At 42.3% G+C, this 27,750-nt stretch overlaps 1 protein-coding gene and 1 long non-coding RNA gene across 3 annotated transcripts in view; one reads left to right on the top strand and one right to left on the bottom strand.

Moving 5' to 3' along the window:
* Positions 1-27,750, bottom strand: part of SCG5 (secretogranin V) — a 53,025-nt gene that overhangs the window by 7,916 nt on the left and 17,359 nt on the right. Inside the window, exons 3-4 of one of the 2 annotated variants that reach the window (XM_010346261.3) lie at positions 7,710-7,859; positions 3,142-3,251 (exon numbers count right to left, since the gene is read on the bottom strand). In XM_010346261.3, the coding sequence (XP_010344563.1) occupies positions 3,142-3,251; positions 7,710-7,859 (260 nt within the window). Of the gene's footprint in view, positions 1-3,141; positions 3,255-7,709; positions 7,860-27,750 lie in introns of both variants that reach the window. The other variant, XM_003935751.4, reaches the window with a different exon arrangement.
* LOC141583661 (uncharacterized) lies at positions 16,047-22,291 on the top strand. Its single transcript, XR_012516417.1, has 3 exons — positions 16,047-16,273; positions 21,265-21,470; positions 21,834-22,291. It is a non-coding gene; the product is annotated as an uncharacterized LOC141583661 (long non-coding RNA).

Genomic DNA, 27,750 nt, shown 5'->3' with positions numbered 1-27,750 from the left:
GAGAAATGCAGGAAACAAGATAGACACTGAAATGTGTAATATGTGAATCATTGTTAAAGAAGCAGCTCAGCTCCAGCTATTGTCAAAAACAAGGAAGCGTTATCAGCAGATAAGGAAGCAGGGTCTTAATGCTGCTGTTCTATCATGAAAGATGATGTCTCTGTTAACTTGAAGGGTGGTTGGGCTGAAAACGACCTTGAGACTGTCACTCCATATAAGCACTGAGGAAGGTCCGAGGGTCACCAGTTTAGAAAAGCAAGACATACTCAATTCACACTTCCATGTGAAAACCAAGGAAATCATGTTTTACTGGTAGGTGGTAATGAGAAAATAAACAAGGAAACTCAAGTTTAAGCAAACACATAAATGCAGATGACAAAAGGTGTCTCAACATTGTTCGTGGTCATTGATCTCTAATATTTTCCTTTTACATTTGGTTCTAGATTCTCGTCTTAGCTCTAATACAGACAAAGAGTGGGAAAGACTGAGAGAAACTCAAGTCAGTGTTTCGAGAAGGAAGCACAGAGAATGAAGGACAGTGGTTGGCCTCATACTGCAGCACTGAAAGTGAGTGGAATTTGGTGAGAGAAATCTGTGAAGGTTTTCAAAAAGAGATGAAGAAAGCGGAAAAGAGATGTTTTCCTCCCTCCCACCTTGTCACACCACCAGCTGGGCTTCTTGCCTTCACTCATACCTATACTCAGTCTCCCTCCTTTCTTTTTGTCATTTCTAGCCTACCAGTTAGGCTGAAGACCGTCCCACCTGAGACTTCAGTGCTGCTCTCCTTAGTGCCTTTGACTCCCTCAACGGCTACTATCCCAATCAGCCACACCAGTCCTCAGTCCTGGATGGTACCCTACCCTTGTCTTCCATCTTCCCTAATAATGGTCTCTGGCCCTCAGAATACAGCCAAAACATGAAGCGGAATGGTGCCAAGTTGGGTTCATTTCACTTTCATGCAATTCATCTCAACCATGGGACTGTAAACTCTCTGAACAGTATCATATCCTGATGACTCCTGTATACTGAGCATCTAGCACGGTGCCTAGAACACAGCGGGCTTAATTCGTTCTTTTGGTGTCTTGTTGAACCTGGCTTTTGCTTCTGTTTGGGAATGCTTTGCTCACCTGTTATGAATCCCTTCCCAGTACTCCTCAGTAATCCAGTCTTGCCCTCACTCTCTCTTCTCTTTTATACCTCCTTCCTCCCTCTACTCCTCTCTTCTTTCTTTCTAAAGTGCACTCATAGAAAAAGCTCATGCTCTCCATTTCATATGGAGATAAAAGCTGACATATCTTCTTTCCTCTTCATGCTATATTCATTCCATATACTAATTCTGGTTAGTTTTTCCCCCTTTAAAATGTCTTGGATTCCCACCTTTCTTCACTGTGTTCACAGTCATCATGACTGAAATTACTCCCCATACTGTCTTTCTGGCCCAGATTAGTCTCTTCTCCCTCTACTTCATCTTTTAATTTGCCACCAAAATAACCTCTTTTATAGAAGGCTTTTATTATTTCAGTCTCTTACTCGAGAACCTATAGGTGATTTTCTATTTAACTCAACATGTTTAAGCTCTACTAATAGGCTTACAAGTGGCTCCACAAACCAATTCTTGCCAACAGAACTGTTTATGAAAAAGGAAAATGAAATAATGCAAACTGGAAGAAGCAAAATTCACCTAGAACTATTGTTGCTTTGTTGTTTTAAGACAGGAAAGGTGTGTGTGTTGAAGGCAGAGGGAACTGCCAATGCAATGTTAAAGCAAGATGCTGAAAAAAAATAAAAGTGGTCACTAATGAGGAGGGACATCTTTGTCTAAAACAATGTAGAAGAAAGGGAGGGAGTTTGGTTTTGAAATTTCTGTATTCCCAGTGAAGTAGGACACAAAGCCATCTGTCAATAATGAGCTGAGAAGACATGAGGGCTGAGGGAGTTGGAATATTTGCTCGTTCACTCTTTGATTCATTCCACAGACATATTGGCCACCTACTGTTTCAAGTGAATGAACACTCCTAGGTATTTCCCACTTTTCTCACATGGCTTCAGCATCTGCTCACATAAGCCCAACCACAGAACACAGACATATCCCCCTTCAGTTCTGATCTTGTGTGGCTCATTATTCTAGTCTGCTGGGATCTCGTTGAATCCCAACTCTGTCATCTGATGGTATCCCTTCCAACTTCATGTCATCCTCTGGGAATCTGCTAAGTACATGTTCTATATTTTTATTACAAACATTTATAAAAATGTGGAGTGGGGTAGTGCTCAGACACACAGAATACCCTGAGAAATTTCCCTCCCTATCTACATGGACTCTTTAACAAGTCCTCTTTGGTGATATTCTATTGCCTAGGCTGTATCTCGCCACTTCTTCCAATAGGGAAACATAAAACGATCTTGTCAAATACTTTGCAACAGTCCAAATGAACCATGCCCATTTCATTTCCCTCATCAAGCTGGCAAATAAATGAATAATGCTGGCAAATGGAAGAAAATAATTAGATTGGCAAGACTTGCTTTTAGCACATCGATGCCAAATAGTCATGATTTCTCTTTCCAAGTGCTTATAAACAGCTCCCTTAAACTGACAGCTATACGCACTGCCCTGGGACTGACTGCAATCCCACTGCTAAACATCTTGGATTTTTTTTCTCTTTCCATGAAGCAGAATTACATATGTCTGTTTCTAAGCTCTGGCATCCTTTTTCCCTTGATTCTGCAGAGATTATCTCCCTTAGTTTAGAAATCAAGTTTGCAAGTTTTCTGATCACTTAAAAAAAAATCGTATCTTTTGATAAAACCCTATAAGAGATGCAGGAAACACTGGTAAAATTTAGGATGTGTATGACACAGGCTGTGAAGTACACCAGAGTAGAGGCCTCTGGAGACTACGGCCAGTGTTAGGTTGCTGTCTGTTTGGATGGATTTGATATAGTGCTGCCTGAGTGCATTGATATACTGACACATGAGCGTGGTTTTGAATAGTAATGACTTGAAGCTTTCGCAACCAGAGATTTCTGAAAAATTAGCTTCTTAATAATTTGTCTTCTCTTCTTTTGCCCATATTGCTCATCCCTGTCATCAGCACCTTCAGAGTACCAAAGTGCAAAATCTACTGACAATTGAGGTAGGACTTACCCACTTGCCCAAGCCTGGATAGTCATGTTCCGGATCAAACAGATGCTGGTGCAACTGGAACTCTCGACTGAACTCGGCGGTGTCGGGGGTGTTTTCTAGACATCCATCATCTACTGCAAACAGTCAAAGATGTTTTTGAGGAACAGTCAATACATTTATCATTATTCTAAGAGTTAATTTATCAAAAACAACTAGACATCCAAAGGTCAGAATCTGTTCTCATCAGTAGTAACTTGGAACACTACAAGCCACCTTCCCTCTAGGATCCAGTTAGATAGGAATGCTCATCTCAAACTCCACTCCTGTGCAGAGGCTCACTGGCTGTTCACTAAACCCACTTCCTTTTCCTCCTTAGCACACAGCTAGACTAATTTCCCAGCCTTGCTTTGCAATCACATGGAGTCATTTGCCCCTGTTGAGGCCAACAGAATGTAAGCACAAGTGATGTATTCCATTCCCAGGCCTGGAAGTGAAATACATCATTTAAGAGCATAAAAACTTCTCATACCATGTTCTACTTCTCCTCATCCCTCACCCCCTCTCTACTGGTCAGCTTGTTACATGCCGCCAGGGCAACTGTGGGTGTCAGGTATAAAGATGGCAGTCTGGGGTGCTGAACCATCCACCCAACGCAGCCTCACCCACCTCTGGCAGGACTTCACATGGGTGAAAAATAAACTTCCATTGCATTGAGCCATAACATTTTTTTTTATCTGTTACAACAGCAAGTGTTTCCATAAGTAACATACTTCTATTGCACATGACCCACTTTGTTTTCTCTTGAGCAAGCACTTTAGAAACTACTTTGGCTTCCTGGAGAAAGTATATTACACAATAACATCAATCTCCATACAGTACTTGATGTTGTGTTTCACTGTGATAACAGCTTAAGCTTTGGAGTCGGCTAAGAGCAGAGCGCAAGGATCAAATCCCAGCTCCTGAGATATAGATAGGTTTAATTCCTTTGGAAAGTTAACTTGGTCTCTCCAAGTTCATTTATGTATTTGTGAGATGCAAATAATTAAATATTTAGCTACAGGATTGCCCTGAGGAAGAGAGATGATTACATTTAGAGCACCCAGCACATAATAGGTTTGCAATATGTTTTAGTTCCCTCTCCATCATCTCCCTTTAACTGATGGTTTGTACTGTGACTGCCCTTTAAATCAAGCATGGCTTCCATTCAAGCCAAAGAAAGAAGGCTATCCCTCTTGGATGCTGTTTTTATCTAAATTCTATCATTTAGATATGAAGTGTGAAGTCCTGCCAGAGTGAGTCATTTTTCCCATGTCTAATGTATTCTAGACAACAGCAATAAGAAAGGAGACAGAGGAGGGATTGTGAATGTTGTGCAGGGTTAGCGGGAGGAAGGAAGATCTCATTTTAAAGACATAGTGAGACATCAAAATCAATGCTGAAAGGGGGACTATTTACAATTAGCCAGGTTGTATAGCTCTTGATACTCCTCTGAAGCCTTCTAGCAGCTTTCAGGGTGCAGTATCTCAGCTCTTAGTAGCATGTAGCTAACATGGAAGTCATCGGCATTCTGTACAATCCCTAATGTGGCTCTCCACTTTTCAGTGAGTTATTTATCTAACTTTTACAATACTGTATATAGCAATTTACAGGTACGAAAATATACCAATTCAAGAGCGTTCAGGCAGTCTGCATATGGGACCTTTATAACCTTTCATAATTGTTTCTGCTGTACCTGTGTGTGAGTGGGCCCTGACTGAGGTACAGATAAAGCCTGCTCTGAGAACTGAATGTGACTCTGGGGCTGAAAATGTACCCGAGCATTCACATCCTATCTCTGAAGCCGAGATGGACTCTGAGCTCTGCTGCTCTATCCAGGGTGAGTGGGCCACGATTCAGAGGAGAGCATGGCACGAAAGGAGAAGTCAAAGTTTTATTCTTGGATTGTTCAACTGTGCTGTGCCATGTCATGATTCAAGCAATTCCTCACAAATAATGGCTAAATTTAGCAAGCGATTTCATTCTTGGAATGCAGATTGTGGTAGAACAAAGAATGAGGAAAATGTTAGTTTAATGGAAGGAGGGCAAAGGAAATGGCAGACAATCTGTGACAAGAAAGTGTCTGGATTTGGGATTTTGTCCCGTTCTACAGGGCCAGCTTGATTGCTGTCTCTCAGAGCTCCTAAGTGCGCAGACTAGAGCTTGATTCCGTAGGTCTGTATGATTTCACATGTTTATTGTTTTTGTTTTCAGATAAGCTAGAACTACACTGTGTGCTCTTTTAAGGCATTGCTATGTCTTTCTTCCAGAGCTGAAGAGATTAAGGCTCAGGAAAGTGAAAGTGGGATACTACAGTCAACAGCAGAGCTCAGATCTCCATTCTCCAACTTCAGTGTGCACTAGAACCACGAGGAGGACTAGTTACAACAGATTTCTGGGTCCCACTCCCAGAATTTCTGATTCAATAGGTTAAATCAGAGAGGAGGGCCTGAGAAGTCGCATTTTTAGCAAGCTTCCAGGTGCTTCTGCTGCTGGTGGTGGTGCTGGAATCACACTTTAAGAACCAGTGCACTGTAACACATTCAACGGATTTAACAATGGAGACTGTCACTCCTTAAACTCTGATCTGGTCTTTCTTACTACCCATCCAAAACCCTACAAGCAAGTAAAAGGTGGCTGACATGATTAGAGCCAGGCAGTGATTCAGGTTTTCCTGCCTTCCTGGCCCAGCAGCCACACATTGGCTTGGTCACATCCAACTACGTTGGTTGTTTCGCCTCAAGATGGAAGCTTTGTGCCCCATGGAAAACAGAGGCCTCACCCTAAATGAAAGGAGGGGCATCTTTTTAAAAAGAGTCTCTTTCAGAGAGAGGCTGCATTGTGTTTAAGAAAAGCTGAGGTCAGGCCAGTTCTGGGTATCATAAGAAAAAAATGTCTGGGCGTGGTAGCTCACACTCATAATCCCAGCACTTTGGAAGGCCAAGGTAGGAGGATCATTTGAGCTCTAGAGTTTGAGCCCAGCCTGGGCAACATAATGAGACCCCATCTCTACAAAAAAATTAAAAATTAGCTGGGCATGGTGGTGCACACCTGTTGTCCCAGCTACTTTGGAGGCTGAGAGAGAAAATTACTACAAATGTGACTGCACTCCCACCTGGGCAGCAGAGTAAGACCCTGTTCAAACCAAAAAAAGAAAAAAAGCTGAGTAGTCAATATTATCACAATTTTGAGAGAAAGGCAATGTGTCCCAGGGGTTGAGTACACGGCCGTTCATCAGGTAGACTTGGGTTTGAGTCTTGGCTCAGCTACTTATTATCTGGATAACCTTGTGCAAGTTACACTCTAAGCTTCTGTTTTCTTAATGTAAAGTAGAAATAATATTAGATTGGTACAAAAGTAATTGTGGTTTTTCCCATTGAAAGCAATGGCAAAAACCACAGTTACTGATAAATATCAACTGTTATTATTAGGCTTGCAGAAAAAGCCTACTCTGGTGCTAGAAGCTAACACAAGCCCAAGGTAAGAGGTGCATTATTTACCAGGGGCAGCTAATTATAATTATATAATTATAATTATAATCAGGATGACACTTAAAGAGTCCTTACTCTATGCTAGGTGCTGTGCTAGAATGCTTTACATGGATAATTGTATTCACTTCCCACAATGACCTCCATTTTGCAAATAAGGAAATTGAGGTAGAAAGTGGTTAATTTACTTGTTTAAGGTCACACAGGTTGACCTGGAGTTGGAACTCAGGTAGTCAGAGTCTAAAGCCCCTATGCCTCACCACCAAAGTCAGCTGCTCAAAGACCAATGTGAGGGAAGCCCATGCTCTAGAGCTTGATTCCATAGGTCTGTATGAGTTTATGTTTTTATTGTTTTTGTTTTCAGATAAGCTAGAACTACAATGTGTGCTCTTTTAAGGCACTGACTATGTCCTCCTTCCATTGATGAAGAGATTAAGGCTCAAGAAAGTGAAAGTGGCATGCTACAGTCAATGTGCTCTTTGGCATTAGGGGGTAGGAAAGTGGGCAGAAAGTGAACAACATGGAAAATTTCAACCTTCGTCCTTAACCAACTTCTTCCTGAACCCCTTCTCTCTCATGCTACCTCCTGGCCCCCAAATAAACAGGATTTTAGGAAAGTTGCTAACTTGGTGTTGATGCATGACACTGTCAGAACATTGACTGTCACAAGGAGTGAGGAAAACAAACAGGCAGGGATAATCCACAAACTAACCGGCTCCAAAGACATTAAAAATCAGCAGAAGTTGTCTCATGGAAAAGGAAAACAATATGTTCCCCTTTTCATTAAAAGAGTAGGGGTGCTAAAAAGTGCATCAATTCCCAAACAAGGGGAGACACAGAAAGGAGGTAAAGCCTTGGCAGGGGAAATCCCGTGTGGGTGTGTGTGAACACCAGAACTCACACAAAAATTCTAGAATAAGTTTCCCCTTCCCATCTACTTACAAATACCCATGGGCCCATCAGAATGGAAATACAATTTCTGGTAATATTTGTAGCTGATGTTAGAATTTCTAATGTCCTTCCAAATCCCTACTTTCCATGGGAACCCAAGGGCATGTCTGTTACCTGTTTTTCCAACAGGACAGGGATTTGGAGGGTCTGGGTACCCCTGATCCTCACTAAAGTCCTGAGGAATGTTGTCTCCGGTCAACTCTGCCACGATGTTGGGGATGTTGCCGAAAGGACCCAGATGCTGAAGCCCTTCATGAGCTCCACCTGCGAGGGAATCAGAAGTAGTTCACTGTAGCACAATTAAATTAATTTCAACTAATATTTATTCAGGTATATCACACAGGAAAAGCCCTGTGCCTTCTGCTGTGGGGAGAGAAAAAGAAATGAAATGCTTCAAAATCCCTCTAAGGATTTTGAAATATAGTTGCAGAAACAGACACACACTGTACATATATTATTTCCATACAAGGCAAATTGTATGTCATCCTGTAAAAGAAATGCTAATACAGCATTACAAGAACATGGGAAAGGGGCTGGGAGTGGTGGCTCATGCCTGTAATTGCAGCACTTTGGGAAGCCAAGGCAGGCAGATCACCTGACGTCAGGAGTGCAAGACCAGTCTGGCCAACATAACAAAACCCTGTCTCTACTAAAAAAAAGTATATATATATATATATATATATATATATATATATATATATATACACATACACACACACACATACACACACACACAAAACCTAGCTGGGCATGGTGGCGGGTGCCTGTAACCCCAGCTACTCAGGAGGCTGAAGCGGGAGAATCACTTGAACCTGGTAGGTGGAGGTTGCAGTGAGTCAAGATGGCACCACTGCACTCCAGCCTGGGTGAGAGAGTGAGACTTTGTCTCAAAAAAAAAAAGAAAAGAAAAGAAAAGAAAAAAGCACATGGGAAAGGAATAGTTCCATTTGGCTGATGGGCTGATGGGATGGGAGGGCTTCTTGGAAAGGCAGGAACTTGAATGACACCAACACAGATGGGTAGGGCTGGAAGCTGGTCATGGAGCTTGAGCAGGACTGGGAACAAGAAAGGAAGGTAACTGCCATCCGTCTAGACAGGCTGAAAGCACATTATGACAAAAGATAAAGAAAAAAGTCACGGTCGTCTTGCTATTTTAGCTCAACCACTTAAAATTTGGTGTGTTCACTCCAATCTTTGCTATGTATCTTTTTATACAAAGTATCTATTCATTTTTATTTAATACTAAAGCACAAGCATCTTTCCATTTGGCTGCATGGTCTCTATTCCTGTGATTATAAATGGCTACGTAGTGTTTAGTCCAATGGCTGTACTGTAGCATATTAACCACGCCCTATTGTGAGACATTTAGTGTTTCCCAATTCATTTTAGACACTTAATGTTTCCCATATTTTGGATTAAATTTCCTCAGGATAAATTCCCAGAAGTCAAATTACTGGGTCAAAGGCTATAAAATATTTTAATGACTCTTGATATTGTACTGCCAAACTGTTTTCCAAAAAGGAGTTACCAATTTATAAACCATCACCAGCAAAATATGAAATACCACTTTTGCAACATTCTTACCAGCCTTGCGTTTTATAGAAATTAATTTTTATATTTTCTTTGCTAATTCAAGTTTTTAAAAAATTACGTTTTATTTTGAATGTCTTTTATTACCAACTTGGTCAAATATCTTCCCATGTGTTTACTATTTTTAATTTCATTTTTGGGAGCTGTTTGTTTATGCTCTTGGAATTTCAATGTTTCTCTTATCAATTTGTATGAACATTTTACATAATAAAAATACATGGCCTTTGGCTGTCACATTTTCTGCAAATATTTTCCCATGTTGTCTGACTTTGAATTCTGGTTATTATTACAGTATTTTGCTAGCATACTTTTTTTATGTTTATGTAGTCAGATTTGTTTTTTTTATTCTCCTTTGTGATTTCTTCTTATCCTTCTAAACGCACAAAATTGTTGCCCCTTCAGAAGTACTACTGACATTTGGAATAATTCTTTTAATTTTTCTATTTATAGGCTAACTCTTTAATCCATGTTCTTTATTTTAGTGTATGTGAAATTGTTATCCAATTATCCCACCAGCATTTGTTAAATAATTCTGTCCTTTCCTACTTTGTTTCATGTCTTTAACAAATACTTAAGTGTCTCATACATACCAAAACCTACTCAGAGCACAGCAGTGAATAAGAACAACTTAGCCTGCATAGCTTGTTTTACTACACATACCAATGCATGTTCATTTCTGGACTTACTTTTCTTTTAGCCTTAACATTCTATAAGGCTCATGAAGCATCCTTTTCCAGCACCAGAGCAGACCATTTCTTAGAAGGATCTCATGTTTATCAACTCCCTGGGGACATAGGAGCCCCAACACTCAGAGTTCCCTTAATGCACAATCATGGTGTACGCAGTCCTATACAGGCAGGCTGGTTTACAATCAAAAGATGCCTTGGTGTGCCTGAAATTTGAGCAAAATCAGGCAAAAATAATGCCATGCTTCCATCTTCTCAAGGAGGAGGATCTTGCCAACAGGCTGGATTATTTAAGTCCAGTTGGACGAGGCTCCCTTGTCCCTGGATGAACACTGGCACTTGTGTTTGTTTTTTCGGCTGAACCAGCGTTCGTTGGATTGACACATTTTTTTCCCCTTGGAAATGTTAATATATTCAGTAGAATCATGACTAGATCTTAGTGTCCTGGGAATCATATTGTCTCTCTGAAGTGACATTGCATCACTCTGTCTTTGTGTGCTGTACTGATTAACCTTTAACCTTAAAAGGACAATCTTACCTTTGCTAATTCCTCTAGCCCCCAAATTCAGACATCAAGAGGTGTTTGTTTTGTTTACACTTATATTTCATTGCTTTGTGATGAGAATAATGAGACGTATATAGCCTAAATCTAGGTCACTGCTTTCTAATGAGAGAAACCATAAAGTTTCTGCATTTACAAAAATATGATTATTTCTTTTGTAAACTACCATATCATTTTTGGAAATTTTCCATGTGAATATTTAATATATTTTACATAACCCATACACATCTAACTATAGCCAATTTATCAACATTTAAGTTACATTATTTTATATCCATATCCACATTCTATCTCTAGTTTATCATAACCTGATGACTATATGTTAAAATCTACTACTATCAATAAGTGACTGTCATTCTCTTATTTCTTACTGTTTTTAACTTTCATCATTTTGATGCTATGCTAGTTGGCATATCCAAGTGTATAAATGTTTCATTTTAATTGTGTTGGTAACTGGCTGCTAAATATAAACTGATAAATCAAAGACTGGTTTGTATTTCTTTTATTAGCTTGCCACTCTCGCTCTGTTGATTTGTGTTTAATTGGTAAATCTTTGACTATCCTTTTATTTTTAACCTTTCTGTATCTTTCTGATGATTCATCCAGTTCACTTGTGATAGCTACCTTCAGAGATTTTGTAGGGATACATATTATTCCACATTAACCCAATAGCCGCAAAGGTTAAACAGACACATCAGTACACTTGGTATTGATATATTTGAAGCTTTATATAATCTTGGCACTATAGCCCCCACTGTGCTTGCTACAGGGCAGGCTCTCTGGTGTGTCAATACATGTCTTGACTTTTGAAAGCACCCTAGCATTAAGTGCCAGGAATTATCCAACTTGGCTCAAGGCAAAATGCGTGTCTTAATGCTCCATTAGTAATTAATGAAGGAAGCAAACACAGTTTCCCTTATGGAAGGCCTGCCAAGGCTCTGTTTACCTCTGTGCACCAGTGCCATTAAAATGAATGCAGCACTTGTTAGGAAGCAACAGATGTTTAGCACTATGCAGATACATTAGAACACAGACTCTTTTTAAACTGCATTTAACGACGTCAAATCAAGAAACACTCACTGAGGTAGGAACTGAGGGAGATACGCAGAAGTAAAAAATTCTGTCCTTTCCACTCCATGAGCCAGAATTTTAGACAATTAACCAGGTATAGAAAATACGATAATTTTAACATTATACAGTTGCAAATAAAGCCAAATGCTAGTTATCTGCATCAGTATAATATTTAGGTTATGTTGATCTACTGTACCTAAAGCCAAGTCAAACAAAATAATATGATGCTATGGATGCCATTTGGTCTGTTCATCCCAGCCTCCTTAAGTGTCTTACCGCAGTAACAACCAACAACAAATCAAACAATCAATCTAAAAATATTTACTGAGCACATAACATATCATCAAAACCTGTACTGGGTACCAGAGAGTCAATGATGAACCAGAAAAAAAATATAGGCTCTGCTCCCATAGTCTACAGAGAAACAAAAAGAAGTGAACATAATGGAGGCAGTTGTAATGCACTGACAATGTACCTGGGATACAGCAGTGTGTCACAGCTGTGTAGAGGAGAAGTGTCTAGCTCAGAGCTAGGTCATGGAAGACTTCCTGTAGCGACATACTGTGTACCAATAATTATGTTAGATACCATAGAAGACATAAATGCGAAAGACATAGTTCCTATTCTCTAGTTGGTTCTTCGTTCTAGTTGGTTATACAAGACTAACACGATAAACCAGTAGTATATTATATAATAAGATATATTCCCAACATAATGTACAGTATAGAAAACAGATCACTGTACAAAGCTAGCTAGGTTGGAGAGAAGTTAAGTTCTGCTCCGAGTGTTGCTGAAACTCAGGAGTGAAGTGACAAGGATTGGAATTAGAGTGGCTGCAACATGAGTCAAATCAGATTTCTAGCAGTGCACAGGAGAGATGAGTCAAAAGTTTGTGAGGTTTCAAAATCTGCTGATTTGAGAAAAGAATGCCATTAATAAAGATAGGATCTTTCACTTACAGCTTTAAAATTATTTCAGGCAATTAATTAATTCTGTCCTGTGATGATGCTTTATTTATGTTTCCACCACAGCCATGGCACTCTACAAATGTCTCTAGAATAAATGGAAAATATTCAATTCTTGCCAAATGAGTTTTAAGCCCAGTTGTGTTTATATAAACGTTGCTTTATATAATAAAATTGGTACCATGCAGCTGTTTATTTCCAAGCTCTAGATATCAAATCATTGGTAGACATTCTTCGTGTTGCCGTGGCAATAAAGCTGCACTCAGTTATAATTGTCAAGGGAGTGAGAAATAAAGAGAGTTGGTCTTATTTGAGTCAGAGCCCTTCAATCTCCTTCTTGGCCTGTGCTGGAACCCTGTGTAAAAATCTGCCAATCTTTCGACAGCATCCTGCTCTTCCCTGCATTCCCATCCTCTGCTATGTGCCTCCCATTCTCCCTCCTGCATGTATCCCTTTGAGGTTGGCAATTTAGCTGGGAAGCTGACCTGGTTAGTTTCAATCTCTCCCTGGCCTTGGCAATCTGATCAACCTCAGCTCCAAGCTTTGCCACCCGTGGTCTTGTTAGGTGTCAACAAAGCCCTGAGCAGCATCCCCAAGGACCACCAGCTGGAGTTTAGCAACTCCAATGCTCACTTGTCCAGAACAGGGCACACTGACTTTTCTGGTTACTTAAAAACTCCCTTGAGTTTCAAATCCATTTTCCTGTCTCCATGATTTCAAAGATCATTTGTTAGTATCTAGTAAAGAGAAATATGAAAATTGAATATCTTCTGACCCCCCAAAATTTTCTTGGCTCTGAATGATCATGGCCTTTTCGTTGCACTGCTTGGGTTTTTTTTTTCATTGTTTAGTTTTAGAGTAAATCTCTGTTATCACATCTTACCTTGATGTCATTTGACTTTCCAAAATATTGTGCATAAAACAATCTGAATTAACTGAGGTTTCTGATTATAATAATATCTCATTTATCTCTTCACCAGAGAATGCGGTGTTTCATGTAGTATTCAGATTGCTGAAGCATCTGCTTTAGGATCCAGATTTATTTAACCATTTTATTTTTTATTTTATTTTTTGAGATGGAGTTTCGCTCTTGTTACCCAGGCTGGAGTGCAATGGTGCGATCTTGGCTCACCGCAACCTCTGCCTCCTGGGTTCAAGCAATTCTCCTGCCTCAGCCTCCTGAGTAGCTGGGATTACAGGCACGCGCCACCATGCCCAGCTAATGTTTTGGATTTTTAGTAGAGACAGGGTTTCACCACGTTGACCAGGATGGTCTCGATCTCTTGACCTCGTGATCCACCCGCCTCGGCCTCCCAAAGTGCTGGGATTACAGGCTTGAGCCACCGCGCCCGGCCTCTATTTAACCATTTTAAAGGAAAATGTTCCACTACAAATATTAGGTAAATATTTTAAACAGCAGCTTGGGAATATGACTTTGCCTGTATTACTGGGAATATCAATGACTATACAGTGTTGTAACAGTGTATTCTCAGAGTCTTAAAGGGCATTCGGATATAAAAGTATATTAAATGGTCCCAGATGCAATAGTTGTCAATGTTCTTTGTCACCTCACTCCTCCTAAGCTATTAATTCTAGTCATCCCAATCCTTTCCATGATGAAATGCATTAACTTGAGAGTGCACCTAGGCCCTGCACGTCTCTTCTTATTTAACCCTGCCCCCAACACACACACACACACGCACACGCACACGCACACGCACACGCACACGGGGATCTTATCCAAATGTTGATTCTGATGCAAGGTGAAGGGTGGGGCCTGAGGTTCTGCATTCCTCACAAGTTCCCAGGTAGTGCAGATGCTGCTGGTCCATGAGCCACACTTTCAGTAGCAAGGGGCTAGAAAATGAGAGAGCCAGGTTTATTAGAATTATGTATAAAATGAAATTAAATTAGCTCTGGGAGAGCACCTAAGCCAATCTTGCTTTATGGAATTTGTGACATCCAGTGTGGCTGCTAAGAACCTTCTTAAAAGTCTGCAGTTTCTGAGAAAGGAGCTGTCACTGCAGTTGTAGTCCTTTTACTTGAGGTTTTACTCTACAGAGGCACTTGCGCACACTTTGCAAGAAAAGGATCCTGCTACCCCGTTTCTCACACTAATTCTGTGGGAATTAGCGGTAAACACCTCCCTTGAAAGTGAGTTCTCACGCGATAAGCGAGGTCCTTTGCAGAGCCTAATGATGTCCACTACGATGCAAGAGCTCTCCTGGCTGGGGCCAGTGGAGGCAGTTTTGATGAAAGTGAAGGTTGGTCAGAAATTAAGAACATAAATGGGACCTGGGCTACTTGTTTTTTTTTTTTTTTTTTTTTTTTTTTTGGTAATGTTATGGTTTCAACAGTTTCAAAGTAGTTTTATATCTTTATTTAAAACATCCTAGTGAGGTCAGTAAGACAAGAATCACTATGCATAATGCTAAGCGAGAAGGTGAGTCCTGGGAGAAAGTTTCTTGCCTAAAGCCACTCAGCAAGTTAGTGCTATTTTGGATTCCAGCCCCATGTGCGCTCTATAGTGGCACTGCGAGAGCCCCCACGGGGCCTTGGCTGCGTCCATTCATACCCTTTCCCGTGTGTTTCCATCTTCCAAAGATGAGCTGGAGCTCCAGAGCCACAGTTAATAGAACGGCGTGTCGGGGAAGCTGGGGTCTCTCACAGTTTCCAGGTCACTCAGGGGACCCCCAGTGTCAGTGACCACTGCAGAGCCAGGCACCGGCAGAATGCCTTTGAGACGGGACGCCACGCGTCGGCCTCGCCACCCCCGTTCCTTGGCACCCGAGTGCCCACTTCACGCCGAGGTTTGGAACATCCAGACAGCCCCTGCCCTGCGGACTCCGCCACGCAACTTGGGAACAGCCAGACGAGCGGGCAGCCAGCCGCGCCCCGTCCGCACCCTCACCCCGCCTGCAGCCCTGGGTTCTCACGCAACGGGGCAGTGGCGCTGGGCAATAAAGGAGAATTGCGGCGGGGCAGCCTGGTGCCAGGGAGCCAGCGGCCCACCTCATAAAAAGGGAGTTCCGTGAGGAGCGTCTGGCGGAGAGTGGGCACTTTCCCCTGAACACCAGCCATTTAGCTGAAGGGAACGGGTCCAGCAGTTTTCACTTACGTTACCACACACAGCAGATGCTAGAAATACACTGCGGTCTCCATGCGTCACTCAGAAAGGGACGACCGGTTTTCCTTTTGTCAGCGGCCCGGGAGTGGCCTGGCACTCCACACGGCGCCTGGCCTCCTCTGGGTTCCGCTCAGACGCCGACAGCGCTGAAGGTGCAGCGGAGCGCCCGAGGGGGGCAGGCACAAGGTGGGGACGCGGCAGCGCTCCCCAGGCCGAGGGAAGGCCAAGGAGGGGGGCGAGGGGGGCGAGGGGGGGAAGGGGGGCGAGAGGGGGAAGGGGGGCGGGGGAAGCGAGGGGGACGAGGGGACCGAGGGGGGCGAGGGGACCGAGGGGGGCGAGGGGGGCGGGAGGGGGCGATGGCGCCCTTCTGGAGGCCACGGAACAGCCCGGGACTCCCTGAGGCGACGCTGGCCACAGGCACCAGGCACCGGGGGCTGAGAGAAGCCCCGATACCCAGAAATCTCCTTCCTAAGGTCTAACTTGCCACAAAAGTGTTTCTGTTTTTTCACAACGTGAGGTCAACACACCCACAACTTTACAAAATGCACAATCACTTGTCCACAACCAGAGGGCTCGCCAGTCAGCTTCTGCATGATCCGCGCGTGGGCTTCTCCTTCCCAGTCAGCGCTCAGGCAATTTCGCCAGTCAGTGTCCCCCGTGGAAAGAAGACGACGGAGGTAAGGAGAAAGAGCAGGAGAGGGACCGACGGATTGGCCCTTATGAACGGGAGAAAGGAGCCGCAAAGAAATGGCTCACAGGAGGGTGGAACCTAAAATTTTAGATGTCTGACCCCGATGTTTCTGCTTCCTGCAGCCCAAGTAACTGAAGGGAGACAAGAAAACAACGCAGTCATTCCCACACATCCTTTCTCCTGATTCACTCTATGTATTAAGACCTTTTGGCCTTGACTTCTGGTGAGAAATCAGTCCTAACATTCAGACTTATTTATGAAAAGCAACTATTTTCATTTACTGAGGACCCACAGAAACGAGAGCACTTTTTATACAAAGGGCCTTCTTCCTGGTGATAGGGCCCCGAGTTCAAGTTCACATTCTGCCACACACTATGGGATTCTCATACCCTCCGAGTCTCACTGGACCTGTTTCTCCCCTTTTAACCTGAGGATAACATGCGTGTGGGAGGATCAAATCAGATACTGTATATAAAATGTTACCTCAGTACCTGGTGTGTAATAAGCACCCGGTGAATGCCAGTTGCTTTTACTATCTAGTCAATATTTCCTAATAGCACAATTAACAGGTTCGAAATTAATGATGCTACATATTTTTCATTCCGGCAATCATGGTCCTGTATTTGAGATATTGAGCAACAGGGCTCAGAACATTTGAGTTTTTACTGACATTGGTGCCTCCATATCAGTTCAAAACTAAATACAGTCCTGCTTTGCCTAACAAAGTCACAAATCCAGGCAGCATAATCTCTTCTCTCAAGGAGCTTGCCCTCCAATATGGGAAAAAATATGTCCACATCAACACATATCTGATGTTTGTCCCTCATGAAAGAGACCATGAGCACTAGAAATGTGTCTCCTGGAATGAGAAAAGGAACACACAAGAGTTTACACTTACAGATGTATATTATCACCTCAGCTCTCCTCCCTGGGAACAGAATTTGGTTTAAGCTGTTTTGAATGGTGAGGGTTTATGTTGCAATATCCACATTCTCTAAACTCACAGGACAAGTGACCCCCAAAGCACACAGCATTTGGTAATTGAGAAAAACAAAGGAATGATTCTATCTGTGCTGAATTGGCTTATTCATTGACTTGCCTCAGGGCAGAGGGCTGGCCCAGGCAGTTTGCTAGAGTGATCCTTCTGCTCTGAATTCGAGCCTGGTCCCTCACAGGGACTGCCCCACATAGCCGGCAAGGCCAGACACCCCGGCTGGCATGAGCCTGGCCTTGTAGGAGAGATCTAAATTGGGTTGAGCCTGTTGGCAGATAAGCAAAATGAAACCCATTCGGATATTTTGTCTTGAAAGGCATTTGTTTTCATTCCTTTTCTGTCTTCTTCTGCCTTTCCCCTCATACCGGGATCTGAAAAACTCAAGCTCCTTGGGGACCAAAGGCAGCATTATCATCATCTACTCGGAAGCATTATCATCATCTACTCGGAGGCACGCAAACAGTGAAGGCAGAGACGAGAATTCTCTGTGCACTGCATTCGTAGCTTTCACATCTACATGTGGTCCCAATTTAGGATCACAAGCGGAGCTGTTTATTTTAGAAAAGCTTTTTAGATCACTTTTAAGGTATTTTGCTTAACCACTGCTTGCTTTTCAAAAGGAGAAAACGTGCATTTTTTTTTTTCTGAAGTGGTGTTTGTTTTGGCTGTTTACTCATTTGCAAAAGTTCAAATTTTATCCTATGAATTTAACTAATTTTTCTGTAGCCGCCACAAACCCCAACCCTCTCTACCACATACACGCAAAACCCCAAAATAAAATAATTTGGACATGAAGCATTTTTAGGAGAGCTGTGAATTTAACAGGTTTTGAAAAAGACATTTCGAATAGGTAATTTGCAACAGCGCTTTTAGCTCCTTCATATAACTTGGGAGTTGCTGTCTGAACTGAAGTCTCAACTTGGCAATTTGTATGGAGGCTAAGCATGTCTTTATACTAAGGTTAAGGTTCATGTGCGTCCTTTAAAAACTGTTTTATAATTCTTGCTGAAATAATTCTGGCTTAGCTGGGAGTCAGACTGGAGCTTAAGCTGAGGTATCAGCTATGATTGAAAAAACAATGGGATACAGAATTGTGGTGATGGATGGGATTAGGTGAAGATAGGGGCACAACACTGAAAAAGTAAAAAATAGGAATTTTGGCTCTCTAGCATCTGGTTCCACATACAGGCCTACTGCCTCCAATTATTTAAAGCCCCCACTTCATCTTCCTTCCTGAAACTATACTGATTTGTCCAGAACCTGAGCCCCACCTCTGTGTTCTCAATGACATAACAGGTCCTCTGTATCATTCCTTTGGGTAGGCTTCTCTACTAACATGGTACTGAGTGCTAATTAACATGTGGTACTCTGCTGCTGTATGATATGTTTGCAACTTAAAGGATTTCTGGGATAATTCTCTTAAAGTAGTGACTTCACCAACAGGAATTCCAGCCCCCTCCCCGCTCCTGGTGTGCCAGCTCAAAGGATAAACACGGTATGGCAGGTTCTTAGATAAGGAAAAGGGGCAATGGCGGTGACAATCCTGCAGGCAGAAACAGACAACAGGGGCCAAACCAGAGCCAGGTAAATGCACAGGACGTTTATAATTAGTGATCCAGCATCCAAGGACATAGCTTCCAACATGAAAGAAACGAGTAAAGGAGATCTGCGGGAGCTCAGGGAAGAGAGAAGCAATGAATGGCTGAGCCGACAGATGACGTCAGCACCAAGACACTGCGAGAGTGGAAGTGGCCCTCCGCCCCAGACCCAAAGCTCTTTGATGGTTTCTGCTGAGGCTCACCTTCCGGTCAGCCTGGGCTTCACAGGGACGCAGGTCACTGGGGACGTATGGGTGAAGAGGTGTGAATAAGGGGTAGCCAGAACTGCATCAGGCCCATTCTGGATGGGATGAGGTGGGAGGGGCACGGCCCGGCAGCGCTGTGCTCACTCAGAGCCCTTTCCTTCAGCTGGCCTGGTTCTGCACTGGCCAGTGGAGTGGCTCTATCAAGATTGGGGGTACATAGCTTGGGAATGTAATTAGTCCATCATGTCACGTCTCTCCATATGTCTGTAGACTAAAATGAGAGGACTCCATTTGGAAAGGCCTTTTGGGTCATGACAAGCAAGGTGAGTCTCACTTGGCCTTACAGATCTGTACCAGCATCAATGGCCAGCCCCCGACTTCCTTTTCTCTGTCCTGAGCTGCTATAAATCCCTAAGTGTTCTTTATAAGTGACGAGAATAAACATCTGTTTCAGACAGTAATCTCATTGTAGAAAATTCTTCTCTGTTTTGGGGGAGGGTGGGGATTATTTCTAGCCTCAAGAGGGGAGGGCATGTCGTGTGCGTGCTGCGGAGAGAGTGGTGCTCAGACTAAATCCTGTACAACCCCCTGGGTAATGTTTTCCTGGCCTATGGTTTCCCATCTCATACAAATATTCCCAATTTCTCTCTTTATCCATGCCACCTCTGCCTGGCAATAGGTATTAAGAATAAAGTAGGTGGGATGGCTCAAGCCTATAATCCTAGCACTTTGGGAGGTTGAGGCAGGCAGATCACTTGAGATCACTTGGTCTCAAGAGTTTAAGACCAGCCTGGCCAAGATGGTGAAACCCCATCTATAATAAAAACACAAAAAAATTATCCAGGCGCGGTGTTGGGCGCCTGTAGTCCCAGCTACACAGGAGGCTGAGGCAGGAGAATCACTTGAATCCGGGAGGCAGAGGTTGCAGGGAGCCAAGATTGTGCCACTGCACTCCATCCAGCCTGGGTGACAGAATGACACTTCATCTCCAAAAAAAAAAAAAAAAAGAATAAAACTACAACAAAACCAAACAAAAAAGCATTCATGACTTATATCAACTTTGTGCCAGGAACCATACCTGGAGCCAGAACTGAATGTTATGTTAGAAGAGACAGACTCAAAGGTGGCCAGAATGCTGTGTGGAAGAGTGGTGAGCAATTCGTGCCTTAAAGTCTGAAAGAGAGGCCTCTGGCAGTACACTCAGACAGCTGAAGCACTCCACAGAGGCACTGGAGATATACCTCACCCAATTCTTTTGAACCTTAAAAATGGCAACTCTCTTACCCACACACGGTAAAAGGCGTGAGGAAAGCACACGTAACTCAAATTCATGAAAACACCAGACTTATCTTAAAAAACGGCTTCAACCTTCCCATTCACCTGCTCCAACCCGATTTTTAACTAGAACTACTGATGAAAAGTAATGTTGGCCTGAGTGAATTTCAGTTCTTTTATATATTTTTAAATTGTGTACAGCAGTGCTGTTCTATAGAAATAGAATGTGAACTACATTTGTAATTTTAAATTGTCTAGTCTTCTCGGTTCAAAAAGTAAAAAGAAACAGTGAAACTAAATTTAATTTTTACCCCAATATAACCAAATTACCATTTCAACATGTAATTGATATAATTGCTAATGAGATATTTTATATTTGTTCACATTTTCTTCCAAATAAGGTGTGTAGTTTATACTTAGAGCATATCACAACTCGAGCTAGCCGTATTTCAGGTGTTTAGTAGCCTCGTGGGCCTGATGAATACCAAATCGGGCAGAGCAGGTGTACAGGGGAGGTTAGGCATGGTGGTCTAAAGTGCAGGCTGCAATCCTGCCTGAGTTTGAACACTGGCTCCATCATACTAGCTGTACGACCTCATCTGTAAAACAAGAATACTTAAGTAATACCATCTTTAAGCAGTTGGTATGAGGATAAAATAAAATAGTCCTTGTAAGACATTTTGTAAGAAATCTGGCAAATATTGTGCTTAATAAATGTTAGCTGGGGTGGTCACTTTATAATGCATGAGCTATATACTTAAAGGTCCTGAACAGGTTATCTTACCTCTTTGATTACTAGTTTCCTTCTCTGTAAAACAGGGGTGATAATAATACTTCATTGAGAAGATTAACTGGTACAAACATAGCACTTAATAAATGTTCATTTCTTTCTCCTTGACTTTAGGTGCCAGTGACCAGAGAAATAGCCAAAGGGCTCACTGAGTGGGAGCAGAGCTAAATGGGCCTGGATAATTGGCAAACTGATAGTCATGAGATTAACTATGCCACAGGCAAGCATACAGATGGTTCCAACGTACCTTGGCCAGTGTGGGAGTGCCCAGTAGATGCGTTTCTTTTGTAGTTCCTTTACTAGAAGCTTCATAACAGCAGGTATGTTTACTTTTCCACAGGCTAGTAGAAATAGAGTCTGCATGTGCATCTTATGGAACATATCCCTACGTGTGTATGCTGAATTCAGTAGGCAGCCATGTTCAGTATTTTAGAGCTGTGGCCACCACTCAGCTCCCTTGTGTTGATAAGAAGAAACACTCAGGGAAAAGACCTATTTGTTTATTACAAGGTTCAAAACCTCTAAGGGTAATGGCCTTTATTGCTTTCCTATTCAGAAGTTTGTTTTTTTCATATTTAATAGCTCATACAGGATTTTGAAAAGGAAAACTTAAAAATTTTAATTAGAACCATATCCTAAATATCCCTTTGCTCCTCTGCATTTTTGTTTATTTTGTTTCTTAGGAATGATTTGTTCACAGTTTTGAAATTACCAGGGAAGAGCTTTTGAGGATGTTTGAGATCCATGATTCAAAGGGACACATGAGTGACAGCTCTATTTGTGACATCAGAAGCCACCAGCCATTCCTCAAACTGCCAGCTCTGGGGTCCTCCATTCTGCACTCGAAGGAGATGCTGCCAACCCTGCCAAAGTTTTCCTGCCCCTTATCTTTAATATGTCAAGAAGCTCACTTCCCAAAGACAGTGAAACTGCCATGAAAAACAAAATGAACTCTGGGTGATGCAGAGCCCTCGTCATTCCTCCCATCGATGGAAAGGGCAATTTTGATTAGAGACAAACAGTACTTGATTTTACCTAAAAGGACTTATGACTTCTTCACAGCTCTAACCCCTCCTTCTCCATAGGAATTCAATAGTGTAAACCTAACAATAAAAAATGAAATAAAATGAATATAATGAGAACACCCTAAAAGTAGTTTCCCTCCCGGCCTGTATCTATGTTGTATCTTTCAGAAATAGTCAGAAACTAGGCTTAAAACAAACAAACAAACACCCCAAACCAGAAACTAATGCTGATGTGATCATTTAAATAAACACACTGGACAAAGAAGTTGTTTCACAAAAATGAAAATAGAAAAAAATTTGAGAAGAGATGGATTGTTCAGGATACCTATGTGATTCTAATTGTTTCAGTGCTATTAGGTACATTTTAGGGGAATGTGGCCCTGATGGATAAATGTACCTTTAATTCATTTAAAGGCGGTGACTTGAGATATGAGACTTTTTTTTGGGTCGGCACAACCACAAAAATGTCATGTAAATCTCAAAAAGTTTTTCATCCAAAAACCTCAAAGGGTTTGACTCTTGTCAACATCCACTGCCCCATTTGATAGGCAGAGGGAGAAGAATGATGAGAGGAAGATTCTCTGAGACCAAAACCGGAGACCGACTAGAGGCTGGGCTCCACTAGGCACCCTGGCCCACACCACAGGAGGGAGGGAGGTCCCCTTCTGCCTTTGTGCCTCAGCTCCTGAGTTAGAGAAAGTGGCTTATTTTCCTCCTGGCTCCCTTCAGTATTCCTTTTTTATTAAACAGATATTTAATACTTATTTGTTGACAGAATGGCCTCCATTTTATGAGTGGAGGTGACTTAGCAGGACACATGCTATTTACACAAACAGAAGAACCTAAGCAGCACACACATGACTAGGGATCTCATTATTATTGTTCCTGGAGGTAGATTTATAGTGAAGTGAATGAGGGCCCCTTATTTGTGCAGACCATTCCAAGGCCTGGAACCTAACTTTTCATTTGCAATTGTGTGTTATTTTTCTTTAAAAAAGTTTTCAAATTGCGTGAGTTTCAGACCTCACAAAACTTGAATCTGTTGTGGATTCCTCTTAAAAGCTGTGTACAAATGCCATCTCACATTTATCATCTGTCATTATTTTGACTCCTAGTCATCCAAAGCAAAAATAAATCAATTAGCTTTGTAGCCATGGACAAATGAGGCCTGGGTTTCCTCATTTCTGAAAATGAAAGGTGATTAAATACGCTTCCTCAGATCCCAAAAGAGAATAATATGGGGAAGAAGGGTACAGTGAGAAACGGAAGGAGGCAAAGGCTTGGACACCCTGGTGCTGGCTGCCCTACTAATAGCTGGCGTATGACCTTCAGTGAAGAACCTTACCTCTCAGGGCCTCAATTTCTCTACTATGAAATGAGGCAGGTGGACAAGACATTTTCTAAAGTCCCATGATTCCAGTACCCTGACTTGTGCAGGGTGTCACCTCTCATGGCCACTCTCACTGGGTGCTTACCATAGCCCTGAGATTAGTCAGTGGAACACTCTGGTGAGCTTCAGAATTCAGATTCGGTGCTCTTCTTACTATACCATATTGCAGGTATTTTCCAGCTCAAACTCAACAGTAAATAAGGCTAATGTCATTGGTTTGATGGCCTTCAAATAGGCACTGTTGTCCTACCGAGTCAAAGATGACAGTCTGACATGAACCAGCATTGCAGATGTAGATGTGGTGAATGATGAGGGTGTAATTCCTTTCCCATAAGAGGTACTGGACTTGAAGCTGCAGCTGGTACAGCCCATCTGCAGGGAAATGCCATTTTCTTCTCTTGCCTCTGCTCAAAACTTGAGTCCCACTGCGTACAGCTAGGCAGTCATTAGAATCACTGGTGGCACTAACAAAATCCCAAGCAGCTCAGAGTCCCTGGTACTACCATATTTCAATTGCTGGAGAGGTTAGGGGTCTGGAATCTTTCATTTTAAGCTTCCCAGGCGATTCTGCTGATCCACAAGGTAGGCAAATTACTGTTCTAGGTAGTTTTCTCTGTCCTAATGAGACTGGAAATGCTGTATCACTTAAAACAGTAAGTCTTTCTGGCTACCCTGATGCCTTGTGCCACAAAGTCAAGCTGGTGTGGCATTGGTTAGGACAAGCAGTGACAGTCACAAAAGACCACTTATTCTATGAGTCCGTTTATATTAAACATCCAGAAGAGGCAAATTCACAGACATAGAAAGTAGAGTAGTGGTTTCCAGGGTCTGGGGAAAGGAGACTGAGGGAAGGAGTAAGGGGGCAGAGACGCAGGGAATGGCTAAGGGGAATGGCGTTTCTTTATGAGGCAATTTTAAAAAAATCTAAAATTGATTGTACTATGTGAATATACTAAAAACCATTAAACTGTTGAATTATATAGTATGTAAATTATATCTCAATAAGCTGTCATTCATATATATGTATATATATATATATACATATATACATTTTATATATATACACACATATATTTAACAGCCCTAATCTTTTCCTCCCCGCGCTACACACACAAAGACACGTGCACCAACTCATGATCATTGGCAGGTTAATTACAGAGGCCCAATTACATGTATGAATGGCACTCCAACCACCTCACTTGTGACCACTTTAATACTTGCCCCAGCACTCCAGCTCCCCTGCACCAGAGACCATCAGATCGTCCCGGGCGGATGGCACCACCTGGTGGCCATCACAGGAAATCCTGTCGGGACACCTCCGCACTACATCCTCTCTCGCCATTCTTTCCTCTTCTTCCGACTTCAGGTCTCAGTTAATTCTAGTTGAGGTAATCTCCAATTTATATGGCAGCACTCCCTTTCATCTCTCCTCTAAACTCTTGCCTCAATCTTCCTCTGCGCTGCTAAACAGCTTAAAGAACTGTACTTTTAAGTCTACGTGTGAAAATGCAAAGAAACGAATCTTAAAGTGGATAGAGACAACTTAGATCTAACAAAGAAGCAATGCATTGTATTAAACATCTCAGAATAGGAAAAGCAAATAACTATAAAATAGGAAGAGACCTTCTGTTTCATTGGTAATCAAGTAAACACAATGAGATGCCATTTTTGCACAAAAAGGTAATACTCATAGTTAACAAGTGAGACAAGACGCCCACGAATGAGTGAGAGAGCACAGCCATGCAAATCCAACTCTCACAGAAAGCAACCTGACAGTATGTAAGAAACAGAGCCTAAACAATAGGTGTAGAGCTTGACCCAATTCTTTTCACAGAAACATATACCCCAGAGAATTTATCAAGACTGTACACAAACATTCATGCAAAATATGTTCATTGAAGCCATGTTTATGATGGGATAAACTGGAAGAACTCTAAATGGTCAACATTTGGGAAAATGATGAGTAAATTGAGGCATAAACATTTAATAGAATACAGCTACTAAAAATAATGACATTGATTTGTTATCATATAGGAATAGGCTCTTGATATCATATTAAGTATAAAAATAGAGATCAAAGATTTACTGTATGATTTTAAAAACTACCTATGTCTGCATAGAAAACAGACTGGAAGAAAACATAGCCAAATGTTGAAAGTAGATATCTCCAAGTGGTAAGATTATAAACAATCTTTATTTTCTAAATGATCCACAACAGCTTTTATCATCTTCATCTTAAGAAAAAAATATCAAAACATAAGTAATCCATATAGCATCCTTAAAGGTACCCCGAAGTTTCCCTCCAAGTGTGTGCTGGCAGAAAAAATAAAGCCTCTAGAGCCATGGGGCTCCATAGGGGCCTGATTTTGATCCTCAGAGGACGTTTGACCAATGTCTGCTCATGCAGACATTTTCTGTTATCATAACTGGGGAAAATGCTACTGGCATCTAGTGGGTGGAGGCCAGGGATGCAGCCTCCACCACAAAGGATGATCTGACTCAAATGTAAATCATGCTGAGGGTGTAACCCTGGCCTGATTTGAACCCAGGTCCTTGGCCCCTTAGTTCAGGCGTCCCCAAACTACAGCCCGCGGGCCGCATGCGGCCCCCTAAGGCCATTTATCTGGCCCCCCGCCGCACTTCAGGAAGGGGCACCTCTTTCATTGGTGGTCAGTGAGAGGAGCACAGTATGTGACGGCCCTCCAACGGTCTGAGGGACAGTGAACTGGCCCCCTGTGTAAAAAGTTTGGGGACGCCTGCCTTAGTTGTTCGATCTTGACGTGCTGCTCACCCACCCTAAACTCAACTTTTCCTTGTAAAATAGAATCATCTGCATATGATTTCTGAGGGCAAACTCACAACATATGAAGTGTCTGGCACGTAGTAGATACAAAATAAATATTTGCTTCCTTCTCCTACAACACTATGACTCAATTTGGTATTTCCTTTTGCTAGTTATAGCAAACTTTTGCAATTACAGAAAGAATATGTTCTACACTTTCAATTATATCTCAATTATCCATTTCAAATATAATTGTGGAGTTAGTCAAGTAAGCTTTGCTGTGTTCTTCCCAGATTCTAGAGCTTTAATATCAGGTTGATACCATGAAAAAATTAAACTACTGGCTCTACAATATTGACTGCCAAAAACTCATCGAGACAAATGTCTTAAGTTGTAGGGGTAATCGAGGTGAAAAGCTGACCTCCTTTTGGGGTCTGCCCTGCAGTCAGAAGGGCTGAGTCGGGAGAGGACCCGAGAGGGGTGCAGGCCCCCGAAGGACAAGAACATGGGTATGACGTGTGCCTCTCATTACCCACCAAAGCTACATGTGAATGACCTTGGGCTCATGCAGTCATCTGCATTTGCTGGATTTCCTTCCTCTGCGGAATGAGCTCTATTAATAGATCTAAGGTAGGTTCATTCTTACTGCTTCTCCATCAGAACAGTGCTGGATACCTGATAGAGCTGTGGGCCATTCTGTCAGTTATCTCTCAGCTCCTTTAGCTAGACTGCAGAGAAGCTGGTGGTCATTCACACAGTCTCCTTGATGTCCAAACTGAGTGGGGGAGGTGATCTGACCTGCCCGGGAGCATGGACTTATTGGGGCAGGGTCAGAAGATGACCTGGGTGGGTAGGCAGGCTACAGGAGGAACGTCTGGAGGTACTGATAACTCTTTTGTCAGAGCCACGGATCTGGCAAGCTGGGAGCAAGCTGACCACTCCCTGCCAGCAGGTACGTCTTGCCAGTCCACAGCCCAGACCCCTAGGCACCAAAACTCTGACTATTAAAAAAACCCAGAGGCACTTACCAGGCTCCAGTGTGCTGTATACAGACCCAGTTAAATGATAGATGACTGCCAAAAATTCTATTCGCTGACCACACATGCAAAAAAAAAAAAAAAAAAAAAAATCCTTCCAATATTAGTATTACGTATCATTTACTGTCAGAATAACTGCTGTTTTGTCTCCTTCCTTTGCAAACATTTCAGACAATCGCACCTGCATTGTTGCCATGTTTTTGCACACTTCAGTGACTAAGGGCTATTCAGGGTCTGGACAAACTCAGCAAATAGTCCCTCCCATCATCTGCTGAGGATTTTTTCTTCTTTCTTTCTTTTTTTTTTTTTTAAAGGAAAGCAAGCAAGATACAGAGAAGAGATCCACTAGTGCAATTCAGGAGACAG

This window comes from Saimiri boliviensis, chromosome 2, assembly GCF_048565385.1.
Source record: "Saimiri boliviensis isolate mSaiBol1 chromosome 2, mSaiBol1.pri, whole genome shotgun sequence".
In the NCBI taxonomy this organism is placed as follows: domain Eukaryota; kingdom Metazoa; phylum Chordata; class Mammalia; order Primates; family Cebidae; genus Saimiri; species Saimiri boliviensis.
Note: the sequence above shows the minus strand (reverse complement) of the source record. Positions and strands in the feature narration are given on the sequence as shown.